The 12,683-nt window shown below is 38.8% G+C and overlaps 1 protein-coding gene across 1 annotated transcript in view; it reads left to right on the top strand.

The window, feature by feature from the left end:
• LAMA3 (laminin subunit alpha 3) overlaps positions 1-12,683 on the top strand; it is a gene marked incomplete at its 5' end in the record, with an annotated part of 299,569 nt that overhangs the window by 234,530 nt on the left and 52,356 nt on the right. Inside the window, 3 exon segments of the mRNA XM_014591287.2 lie at positions 3,249-3,355; positions 8,643-8,693; positions 9,335-9,486. Of these exon segments, the coding sequence (XP_014446773.1) occupies positions 3,249-3,355; positions 8,643-8,693; positions 9,335-9,486 (310 nt within the window).

Genomic DNA, 12,683 nt, shown 5'->3' with positions numbered 1-12,683 from the left:
TTTTAAATCCATGCATTTTTTTTTCCAAATTCATTGTTCTGTGAAAAATTCCAAGATCCCTTGCTCTTATATTTGTTTCTGTGCATTTAATTTAGCTTCTGTGCCATTATCATTTCTGAAAGTTCAAAATGGCTCTTTGAATATTTGGTTGAGTAAGGCTCCCTTTGCATCCTTTATTTAAAATTTTCTTCCTTGATCACTCTGACGTATTATTTTTCTGAATAAACTTTAGAAGAGTTTGATCAAATTAAAAATATATATATAATTAAATAACCATATTTCATAGTAATCATGGCCATTCTAGACTGGGGTTATCTGACATATTTATGAACTAGGTAGGACTGCAGTAGGTCTGAGGGATGCCTGGAACCCAGTGGAACTGAAGGGCAGAAGCGGAAGGCAGGTCAGGCTGGGGATGAAATGTCAGAAAACCCAAGGGGCTGGAGGAGGCTTGCTGTGTGAAGGCAGGGACTTTCTCTCACAAGGAGTTCAGACACTCCTGTGGTAAAAGGGGGCAATATAAGGGTCTTCTATTTTTCATTTTCCATTTCAGTAAAAGGAACCTTTCTCACATGCTTCACATTTATTATTCATTTTTCCTTTCAATAAAAAATGTATGAAGATCCTAGTACATGCCTGGCACTGTGCTAAACACACATTAGCAAACAGGGCACAAACTCTGCCCTCAAGGGCTTTATAGTCCATGGTGGACAGACAGAAGCTAAGCCATTAAAATGCCAAGAGAGAAAGTAACTGGGCTAAGTCAGGCTGTCCTAGGAGGGGCAGTTAACCAGCCTTGAAGAATGAGGAAGGAACAGCCTATGGAGACAGGAAAGATAAGGCTTGCACTGTGCACTGGGAAGGTGTTCTAGCCTCTGCAGTTTAGAAGCTGTGGGACTCACACCTGGGAGAAGCTTCCTAATTTAATCGTCCATATGCTTGTGCATAAACACTAAAGCATAAAACAGCAACAAGCTTGATGAGACATTCATTTGGCTGGCAGCTGATTTGAAGAGAAAATTTTAATTAACAGTTGTTCTTTCAGTTTATGTTTGTTACATTTGATGTCTCAAGAAAGTAAGCTATTGTTTCTTAAAAAATTTTTTAAAACTTTTTCACAGTTAAGTGCCATTTTGATGTCAGCACGTCTCATTCATGAAACATGAATTAAGCACCCAGGCATTATCCCCGGCCCTAGTCATTACCTGCCTGATGATAAACACAAGGATGGTAAAGGCTGAAAAGCAGGATATGCAGGGGCTTCAAAAAAATTCATGGAGGATTGGAATTAAAGTACAGGTTCTTGTTAGTGTAAAAAAAAAAAAATGAATTCCATGTGTAGTTTTTTCATTATATGCATTTTTCATGAACTTTTGAAGACCCCTACAACATGCAGGAGTATAATTGGTAGAGGGAGCAGCCAGCCTGGGGAAAGGGCTTAGGAAATGTTTCTCAGTTCATACCATTCTTATTACCCTTTCTTCTTCTGCTACACGGAGTCATAGATGACACACATGTTCTAATATTGTCATGAATTCAGGGAGTTTTACTGCAGTCCTTTGTGTTTAGCCACTACCATAAAATGACAATAAGAAAACCAATAACTTCTTGTAATGAGTGACTCATGCTTTGCAACAGTAAGGTAGAAGCAGAATCAAACTTCCTGAATATTTATGTGACTTTAATATAAAATAGCTTTTAACTATGAATCTTTTATATGGAAAGCTTAGATACAGGTAAGACATTTTAAAATGGAATATTCAAAACACAGGTCTTCTGCATGGCATGGTTGGGGTCGTCACAAATGCATTATTAGTATATTTCATCCTGCCTAGACTTGGATAAATCACCTCAGCTGTCTTGATGATTAAGGAATACATGGGTTTTCTGCTTTCTGTCCACTTTCTGAAATGTAATAATTCCAAGTGATACCATTTATAAAATTAATATTTCATCACATCTTAGAATGATAGCTACCTTCATTGAGTGTCTGTTATGTGCAGGCATTGTGCTAGATTCTTTACTACACTATCTCGTATGTCCATTGGCTAATATAGGGGTTACTAGTTCAATTGTTCATTCATTAATTCATTCAACAAATACATATCTGCCACCTAATATGTGCCAGGCATTATCCCGGGTGCCAGGGACATATCAATGAACAAAAGAGCCCCCAAATCCCATGCCTTCATAGAGTTTATGTTTTCATCAGGAGGACTGATGAAGTAATGGAAACTTAAAAGATTGAGACAACAACCCAAACTCACACTAGTTGGTGGTAGAAGCAGGGGTCTAGCTAGATCTTTCTGGTCCAACTCCTGTGTCCTTTGCATTATAGTACCTATGTATCCATTGGTAAAATATATCAAAATGGTCTAATAATTCTTTAATGCAAAGCTTACATTTTAGAAAAAGAGTCCAATACCTTATTTCCTTGATTCTGTCAACCCCATTGGATAATAAAGTACCGTATATTTAATTAAATGACAATTTGAGGGTGATTGAGTGAAGAATGGAACTTTGCTTATGGGAATATTTTAATCGACATCACCCCAATTACAAAAATATTAACATGGGATTACTTTGCTTTTACAGAAAAATAAACTAAAACTAAAGAATATACATGATCTTTAAACTTGTAAGTTTGGAATAGAATTTTTGTCCTAAAATGATGTAGAATGAAAAAGGCTCACAGCCAAAGGTAGCAGTACAACTGCTTTCAGTTGTCTAAGCTCATTGCATACACAGCACTGCAGCAATTAGTGTAAATATGAGTCTGCAACTTTGAAATGGTGCCACAAAAATATTAAGAAAATCCTCCTTCATGCAAACATTTGAAATGATATAGATCTTACTTCTAATTTATTTCTATAAGGAAATTAGCCTTAAATTAAACAATATTTGATTGTGTGATATTTTTAGGAACATAACTCCTACATAAAAATTTAGCTACTCTTCGTTTCTGTATTCATTAAAACATTTGCCTCTGCATGCTTTTTGTCCATCTGTCATTCAGCTGTAAGGATATTTGAGAGCTCGGTAGTCCTAGAAGCAAGAAAGGAGGAAAGAGACAATTCCTACCTGCTTCTTACTCTCCCCAGGGTAAATATCTTTGTATTGAGAAGCATTGTTCTTGCAAGTCTATGTCAGCCTTCTTCCCATAGGGTTACACAATCCCGATTAGAGAGCAAGAGGCTGAGACAATAGAGTAGGATAAATGATGAACTGTTTGGGTATTTCTCTTGTAGGTGTGCACCAGGATATTTTGGGAATCCCCAGAAATTTGGAGGTAGCTGCCAACCATGCAATTGTAACAACAATGGCCAGCTGGGCAGTTGTGACCCTGTGAATGGAGGTAAGATGGATACACTTGTATTTACAGTTTTGGTGGACAATATAGTTCGATTAGATTTACCTACATGTTTGTCAATTCCTTAAAATAAATTGCTTTGAAAACTCAGCTAATTATAGCTAAAATAACTTTGGACCCCATTTGATGATTTTGCAGAGATCTCCCCTTAGCATTGTAGTGTTATCATCACACACATCAGCTTTATATGTGTGTATGTTTCTGAAGAAGTCAAACTACTCTTTATAGCAATATGTTGTTCTGGTATGTGGGTAGGTAACTGGGATGGATTTACCCAAAAAGTGAAAGATAATTAGCAAGAGTTAGTGTGGGTTCATCAGAAACAACTCAGAACAAAAAGGAAGACTATCCTTCTCATTGTTTGACAGAGAGTATCAGTATGACTTTTCAGTAAAAAAAAAAAAAATTATATATATAGATAGATAGATAGATAGATAGATAGATAGAGTGGAACACCAAATTCTTAGGTAAAAAGTTCTCTCATTTTACAGTTATAGACAGGTCGAAGAACTAATTCCCAGATGTGTGTATTAGAGATCTGGTCATGTAGCTATTCCCAAAGATATGCAGAATGAATATATTATCATTAGTCTAAAATGGGCTACTTGTTGTTATACCTCAGGACTTCATCCTTGGTTCCATCTTGTTCGACATTTTTTAGTTGGATAAATATCTAGAAGGCATGCCTATCCAGTTATCAGATGACACAAAACTGGGAAGAGGAGTAAATGCCTCCTGTGATACATTTAAAACATAAAAGGGGCTCAACAGCTAGGAATGATAGGCCAAGTCTAACCCACAAAGTTATATTAGGGGTAAGTGTAGGATGCTATGGTTTAATAGAAAAAAAATTAATATTTAAGTATGTGCTAAATAAGATGTGGCTTACTAGTAGGGGATGGAGGCTAGCTTATGGTTGTAGGCAGCAGGAAGCTCAGTGTGCTCAAGACTGTGATGCAGCCTTTAAGACGCCTCACACTATCTTCAGAGTTCTGGTTTTTAAAGCTAGATGAGCCAGTGTCCCATGGCACATTGCTCAGGTAAGTCCTCACATGAGGTTTATATCTTTTTTTTAAAAAAAAGAATTATTTATTTTAATTTCACTTATTCATTCATTTTAATTTGACTGGAGAGAGAGAGAGGGAAAGTGAGAAGGTGAGCCACCACATCCGGGACTCAAACCGTGGTTAGCCACATGGGAGTGTCCAACACCTTAACCACCACACCACCTGCTGGCCCTGAGGTTTATATCTTTAGAAGACAATATATAAGCTACATCTTTCTTTTTGGAAGAGGGTGAGACTGTTAAGGGATTTATTAATAGAACTGTGTCACATAGGAAGGACTGACCAGGCCAATGAAAATATCTGGAAGACGTACAGTCGTCCTTCAATATCTACAGAGGATTAGTTCTACAGCTCCTGCAGCTACCCAAATCTGAGAATGCTCAGGTTCCTTATATAAAATGATGTAATATTTACATATAACCTACACACATCCTCCTATAGACTTTAGATCATCTCTAGATTACTTATAATACTATATAAACTTTATGTCAATAGTGAATAGTTATTATACTGTATTTTTAAATTTGCATTTTTAAATTTTTTATTGGTGTTGGTGGTGGAATTTTTGTGGTGAAGGGGGAGTATTTTCAATCTAGGGTTGATTGAATCCATGAGATGCAGAACCCAAGGATATGGAGGGTGGATTATATTTGAAAGGCTGGTGTATAAGAGAAGGCTTGGTTTTGTTCTCGGTGACATAAGGAATAGAACTTATACTGAGGAATTGAAGGAAGAGGGAGATCTATTTTAAATCATTCTAAGGAAGAAGTGTCAAATGTTTTAAAGTTATTTAAAGATAAAGCAGACTGTTTTAAAAGGTGGTGTTTTTGCTGTCACTGAAGGTATTCAGGAACTTTCAAGATCACACGCATCTTATTCTTAAGACTAATGCTTCCTCAACCTTCTTTCCCCCCTACTCAAACAGCAAAAATAAATGCTCTGAAATGAGGATGGTAACCATTTGTTCCAAAAATGGGAGAGATTGCTCACACATGACACTTGCTCGTTCCTGTGAGCTTTTTTACTCTTATTCGTTATTTTTTTTTCCCCAGCTAATCATGTATAGATTTCTTGGTGATCAAACCCAAACTTGTTGAAAAAAGCTCACTGATAATTCAGTCATCCATATCAGCTGTATCCCCCATAGACTTTGGCTGTGGGAGATTTTGTGTGTGTGTGTTGGGGAATGGGCCGGAAAACAAAAACTAAACACAAAACAACAGCAAAGAAAAAAAAGTTTCCTGGTTGGAAAGCATTCATCAACTAATTGAAGTTAAAGTGCTGCAGCTACAGATACATATCAGGATGTGTAAAGGAGTTTTAAGGAATAGTCAGTGGTGTGGTAGTGAAGGCAGCTGGGTCCGCATGACCAACTGCATGCTTCAAGTCCCAGACCTGGTGGCTTGAAAAGCATGCTGGGCATGTATATACATATGCTCAAAATTCCAAAAGGAGAAATAGGAGAGAAGGGATTGCAGCATGGCTATCTCCCATGGTGGTGGTGGGGGGTGCTTTTTCACACTCCTGCTGTTCCTGTCTCTCTTTTTGTCTCTGGTGAGCACATGCATTCTCCAAGCAAATTTTTTAAAAAGATTATTTTTAACCTGATCAAAAAGAAACCTATGATTATGTATTAAAATTAAAATACATTCAAGTGTATATAAAGGAAATATTGATTGCCCTCGAGTGGTAGAATCAAGAGTGGTGCTTTTATCTTATTTTTCTTATTTTCTCATATTTTCTGTGATGAACTTTTTCTTTTTTTTTTTTTTAATAAGTAAAAGTAAATATGAGACTAGCTTGTGGCATGGTAAAGCGCTGGATCCCACATGACTGACTGAGCAGTTTGAGTCTTGGACCCAGTGGCTTCAGAAACATGGCAAACGTGTGTACGCATGTCCAAAATCCTGACAACAGGACAAGACGGAGGAAAAGGGGTTACACATTGTTTTACTTATTTATTTATTTTCCTATATTTTACTTCTTTTTTCCCTTCTTGATTCCCTCCCTCTCACCCTTCACCATTTCCCACCCTCCTCCCCCACTATCTCTGGTATTCACAGTTGCTCTCCGTGGTTTTATACTGTCCAATATTTCAATTTCTGCAATAGAGATTGCACTTTGACCGTTGTCCAGTGAGGATACATTTTGTCATTTTTCTCTCTTTCTTTCTGTCTCTCTCCAGTGAGCTAACACGTGCTTTTTAAGAAAAAAAGTAAATGTGGTTTAAAATATACATATATACACACAAAGAGTGGAATATTCCTGGCTGCAGAGAATAACAATCATGAAATCCTCTTGTAGCATATTTTGGAAGATTTCAAATTTATAGTGTTGCTATGATGAAGTTAGATTATTTTTCAGAGGAAATTTAGAGGACATTTTAGTATAAGAATGCATGGTTGGGCCTGTGGACCGGTAGTTAACGTGACTGGATTCCACGTGGCCAACCATGCAGTTCAAGTCCCAGATCTGGCAGCTTAAGAAACATGCTGGGCCTATGTATGTGCATACCCAAAATCCTGAAAGAAGGGAGAGATGGAGGAGAAAGGATTGCAGTGTGATCATGCCCTATGGGGGGAAGAAGGATACTTTCTCTCTTTCTCTCTCTCTCTCTCTCTTTCTCTCTCTCTCATGAGCACATATATCATCTAGCAAAATTAAAGAAAAAAAGAAAAAGGCATCCATTGAGTAGGACCTGGTGGCATATAGGTAGTGCTACTACTTAGAAGGCTGGAAGTCACATGGGAGGTCCATGTTTGGTTCCTTGGTTATTCTGAATATGCTCGGCATGGTTGCATGTGTCTGTAATCCTAGCTAATTGGGTGACTGGGGCAGGAGGATTATGACATAGGGAGATCCTGTCAAAAATATCTATCTTGGGGCCAGCAGATGGCATGATGGTTAAGACACTGGACTCCCACATGGCCGACCATGGTTCAAGTCCCAGACTGGCACCGTGCTCTCTCTTTCTCTGTCTCCCTCTGGTCAAATTAATAGGTAAATCGTAATAACAAATAAAAATAAATAAATCTTTTTAAAATATCTATCTCTGTCTCTTTCTTTTCCTTCTTTCTTACTTTCTTTTTCATACATGGGGCTGGTAACTGATGTGGGAAAAAGAGTAGATGTGAAAGGGGTGAAGAATGTCCAAGGATGGCCAAAACACAGCTTATGTGTGCGGTATCTGGTGGTATGGGCCCACCAGTAATGTGTGCCTGTCTCTGTCATATCATCTGTCACCCTGTTTTGTAACTTGTGTAACTTGTCTGTTACAAAACAGGACTGTTAAAGCACAGACCAGCAGGGATATCTTGATATCTGTGTATTTCTGCCATGGCAGGCAGTGGGTGCTCAAAGGTGCTCCAACAAGTTCTATTCCATGTTCTTCAATGATACTGGATAAAGTGTAGACATGCAGGAGGCTATCCAATGGAGGAAACCTTAACACTCATGATTAGTTTTAATTTGTTAAGAAAAGCATGGTTCTTTATAGAGATGACTTTTTGTAGAGAAGAAATGGAATACATAATCAGGCCACAAAAGAAGTTCTGCAACAAGCTTGCTCAACACACAAAATGAGTATTTCTCCTTGTTTTCTTTTTTCCTTTCTCCTTCTCCTCCTCCTTCTCCTTTTTACTAGGAAACAGAGAGCAAAGTGTGCGAGGGAGGGACGGAGAGAGAGAGAGAGAGAGAGAGAGAGAGAAATAGATTTTTGGCAGTGTCTTGCCATGTTGTGATCCTCTGCCCGTTTCTTAGCTGGAAATGAGAAAACTCTGAATGATGATATAGGTAAGGGAGGAAAGAAAGGAGAGTCAGCGGTCCTGGGAAGTTGGCAAACAAAATCTACCCAAACTATTTGTTATGAAAACTGAGCTAAAATGTAGAATAAGGGACCAGCAGTTGGCATAACGGTTATATCTTCGGACTCCCACATAGCTACTGTTCGAGTCTCAGACCCAACAACCTAAAAAACTCATGCCAGGAGCGTGTGTATGCATGTCCCAAATCCCAATGTGAGAATGGAGAAGAAGGCATTGCAGCACAGCCACTCCTCTTGAGGGATGATTTCTTGCTTTCTGTCTCTCTGTCTCTCCCTATCTTTACAGTAAGTGGACATGCCTATAGCAAAAACCTCTAAAAATAAATGCAGATAAAGAGTGGCCTTAGTAACGGTGTCTACTTTGGTTATTTCCTGATTTCAGACTGCATAAACCAAGAACCCAAAGATGGCGGCCCTTCAGAAGAATGTGATGGTGAGAAAAGAACCCCCCACATACCCTGTCCCTTTCCAAGTTGTAGAGTTTAGTTTAAGATGCAGGAGCTCCACGCTGAAATGTGCAGCCTCCGGTCTGGGAAAGCAACGGTGGGAAGAGGTCAAAGGAGGATAGATAGGGTCCAGCCTAGCCTCTGTCAGTTGCTAAAATACACGCAAGTATGTATAAAGGAAACATTGTCTTTGAGTGGTAGGATCCAGAGTGGTACTTTTATCTTATTTTTCTGATTGGCCTTCAGTAAGCAACCTTACTTCTCTGAGTTTCAATTCCATCATTTATAAAATGGACATATTATCCAGATTTACCTCATAAGGGTGTTGAGGAAATGTATATTAACCCCTTAGCACAATGCCTGGACCCGAGAAATAAAAGCTATTTATTTATTTTCCCCACATACAAAATAAGCAATGATTTGCAGAGAATCGCTATTTCTTTTTCAAATGGCCTCATGTAAAGGGCTCTCCTTTTTCCAGAATCAGCATCTCTACCAAGAAGCCCAGGTGGTGATTTTTGCCTGTGATGACCTGTGTGCACATTCACTGGGCTGTACGCCCCTTGAGTCTTTGCCTTCTCACTGCTCCAGCCCCTCAGCCCCTTTGCCTTTGACTGTTGCCCTGCAGATTGTGACAGCTGTGTGATGACGCTCCTGAATGACCTGGCCAGCATGGGCGAGGAGCTGCGCTTGCTCAAGTCTCAGCTGCAGGGCCTGAGTGTCAGTGCAAGCGCTCTGGAGCAGATGAGGCACGTGGAAACCCAGGCCAAGGACCTAAGGGTATGTCTCCGGTGGGCCCAGAGAGAGTACATGGAGAACATGCTCAAGCCTGAAGACTCTCCAGGCAGAAAAGGGAGAGAGGTTACTCCACTAAAGGCTCAGTAGTTTTCTTCTACCTCTGATCCAAATGAAGATCAGATTCTTACTGGTAGAAAGTGTGTGTGAGCACGCAAAATTATTATTTCTCTTCCTCTGTTTCCTTCTCTTTCTCTTTCTGCTCCTCCTTCTCCTTTTTAATGAGACTAGAGAGTAAAGGCGTGGGATAGGGGGAGAGAGAGAGAGAGAGAGAGAGAAAAGAGAGAGAGATTTTCAACAGCATGTCACCATGCCGTGACCCTCTTGCTCCAGCCTCCCAGTTAGCTAAGACTGCAGGCACATGCCACGTTGCCAGGCCTCCCGGCAGCCTCAGCTACAGCACAGCACCATTCAGTTGGGCCAACACTAATATTCCTAAGTGAGCATTCTTTACTTACTGAACATTTCTGGGCTAATTTTTCTCATAGAGCCTTTAGCTCAGTGTTTGCGTTCAGAACACTCAAATACAGGTTTGTGTTTAACTGTATTAATTCTTTAGATGTTTGATAGTATTTTCCACTGAAGTCAATAGGCTTGGGGTTTTCTTTGTTGGAAACTTTGTTTTATTTTATTTTTAATGAACCATACATTCAAATTTAAAAATAGGTATGAGAAGCCAGGTGGTGGTGCAGTGACGATGCAGCTGGACTCACCTTGGAAACGTTCTTAGGTTCATATCCTAGGACTCCCCTAAGCATGCTGGGCATGGACATGCTATGATCCCAGTAGCTGACACTAAGGGTGGATCACGGTGTGAGAACCCTGTTGGGGATGTCTGTCTGTCTGTCTCTCATGAAAGAAATAAGTAAATACATTTTAAAATGTTTTTAAATGATAAGAGACTATTTTTCTTGGAAGTTTGTGCCTTTCAAATAATGTGTACATTTCATCTAAATGACCAAATATATTAATATAAAATGGTTCATAATGTTCTCTGATTATCCCTTTAATTATCTGCAATATCTCACTTGTCCAAGCCTCAGATCACTACTCTTCTGTACTGACACCCTCTCATTCATTCCTGATATTGACAATTTGTCTTATCTCTTTTTCTTGATTATTTTTGATAGAGGCCTATCAGTTTTGTTGATCTTTATTTCTTAACCATTTTCACCGTTATTTTTCTGTTTCCCAGTTTTATTAATTTCTGTTCTTCTCCACATATTTTTCTCTTCCCTCTGCTTGCTTTGGATATAATTTGCTATTCATTTTCTAGTTCCTTAAGAGAAAGCCTTATTTTATTGACTCAAAACCTTTTATATTTCGAACATAATCCCTTGATACTGCTCTAGCTATGTCCCATAGGTTTTGAAATGTGTTTTCATTCTCATTCAATTCAAAAAGTTTCCCAGTTTCCCTTGTGACATATCTTTAATCCATGAGTAATGTATCAGTATGTTATTTAATTTCCAAATTGGAGACTTTTCCATGTAACTTTCTGTTACTGACATCTCATTTAACTCTTTATATGATTTCAGTTCTTTTCAGTGTATTGGGGTTTGTCTCAAAGCTCAAAATGTGGTACATCTGGTGAACGTTCTATAACCACTTGGAAGGAAGGTGGCTGGGAGAGTGCCCTGATAAGTTAAGCATCCCCTGGGGCCAGAGTCAGTTTCCATGGGAGAGACTGGGGGCTCTCTGCCCAGGAATGAAGGTTGAATAAAATAACCTCAAAAATGGCCGGTATGCATTGTTGGGCAGTGACTATATAAAAACTTAGGAAAGCTGCAGGAATCCCAGCCTTTCATTCAAGACCTGGACAAATCCAAAAACCTTAGTTCTGTTTGAATTCTTTGAAAACCACTGTGCATTAGCTATGTGATTTTAGGCCCCTACCTTAGCTTCTTCATGTCTGTTTAATGAAAATAACACTATTTTCATTATAAAGATGTTGTGAGACTTAAGTAAAGCACTTAGCCCAGTGACACTGGACTATGACATCCTCAATGTCACCATAGTGAATACGTCCTTGACTGCCAGTGGAGTACCTGGCCCTGGACTGGGGCTTGGGCAGAGTGATGAGTACTAGAATGTGACTAGACAGAGCCTAGAGGATGTAGACAGAGGGGAGAATTCCCATTTAGAATGAGCCTGAAAACATTTTAATGGACAAATAACAGTAAGAAAGGCACCCCACTGAAGTTAACAGTAAAGAAATGAGTTCACTTTAGATAAAATGAAAGTAATAGGACAATAAGAAAATTACTTCGAAGAATACCATCTAATGCAAAGAATAAGAAGTTAGGAAATTTGGGGTGAAACTCACCAGAAATCAAACAAGAGGAAATATAAAAAGATCCAATTGAAAATCATGGAAAGGAAAAATATATACTCATGGACATAAAAGAGTTCAGTAGATGAGATAAACTGTAGACTAGACACAGTGAAATAGACTTTGGGGAAAGCTCAAGACATGATTTTTAGAGTAAGGGCTGATTCTAGTGGCTACAACTGAGAGTATGCAGCAAAAAAATTATTCTAGCAAATGGTTATTTTTCATCCCTTCAGGATAATTTTAGTCCTTGGTTTATAGACTTAATATGGGGGTAGGCTTTATGTTTTAAGGAAAAAAAGGACGTACTGTAGTTACTCTGATTTTTTTAAAATTTATTTTATTCATGAGAGAGAACATACATGTGAGAGAGAGATACACCCTTCAACAGGGTCTTATCATGCTGCAACCCCCTTTTCCAGCCTCCCTCAGTTCATCAGGATTTTGAGCATGTGTGACCCAGTGAGTTTTCAGGTCAACTTCAGGATCAGAACCCTCAGTCAGCCACGTGGCTTCCAGCACTGTAGTTGAGCATGCTCTAACCATATTGCCAAGGTGGCCACTTTGGTTTTTTTGATGCAGCCCTGTGCTCTTCACTTTCTGTGCATGTGCTATGTTCAGGGTTCTGGGCCAAGTGCTTTACCTGAGTCTCTTAACATATTTATGAGGAAAATTGTGTTATTTTCATTAAACAGACATGAAAAAGCTAAGTTATGACCCTAAAATCATACAGCTAATGCACAGTGGTTCCCAAAGAATTCAAATCAAGATCAAATTCTAAGGACCATGTTTTCCCCACTACACTTTTTTTTTTTTTTTTTTTTTTTTAAGAAGGATTTTCCCTCCAGGA

The sequence above is a fragment of the Tupaia chinensis genome, unplaced genomic scaffold (genome assembly GCF_000334495.1).
Source record: "Tupaia chinensis unplaced genomic scaffold, TupChi_1.0 Scaffold000550_1, whole genome shotgun sequence".
Taxonomy (NCBI): Eukaryota; Metazoa; Chordata; class Mammalia; order Scandentia; family Tupaiidae; genus Tupaia; species Tupaia belangeri.
Note: the sequence above shows the minus strand (reverse complement) of the source record. Positions and strands in the feature narration are given on the sequence as shown.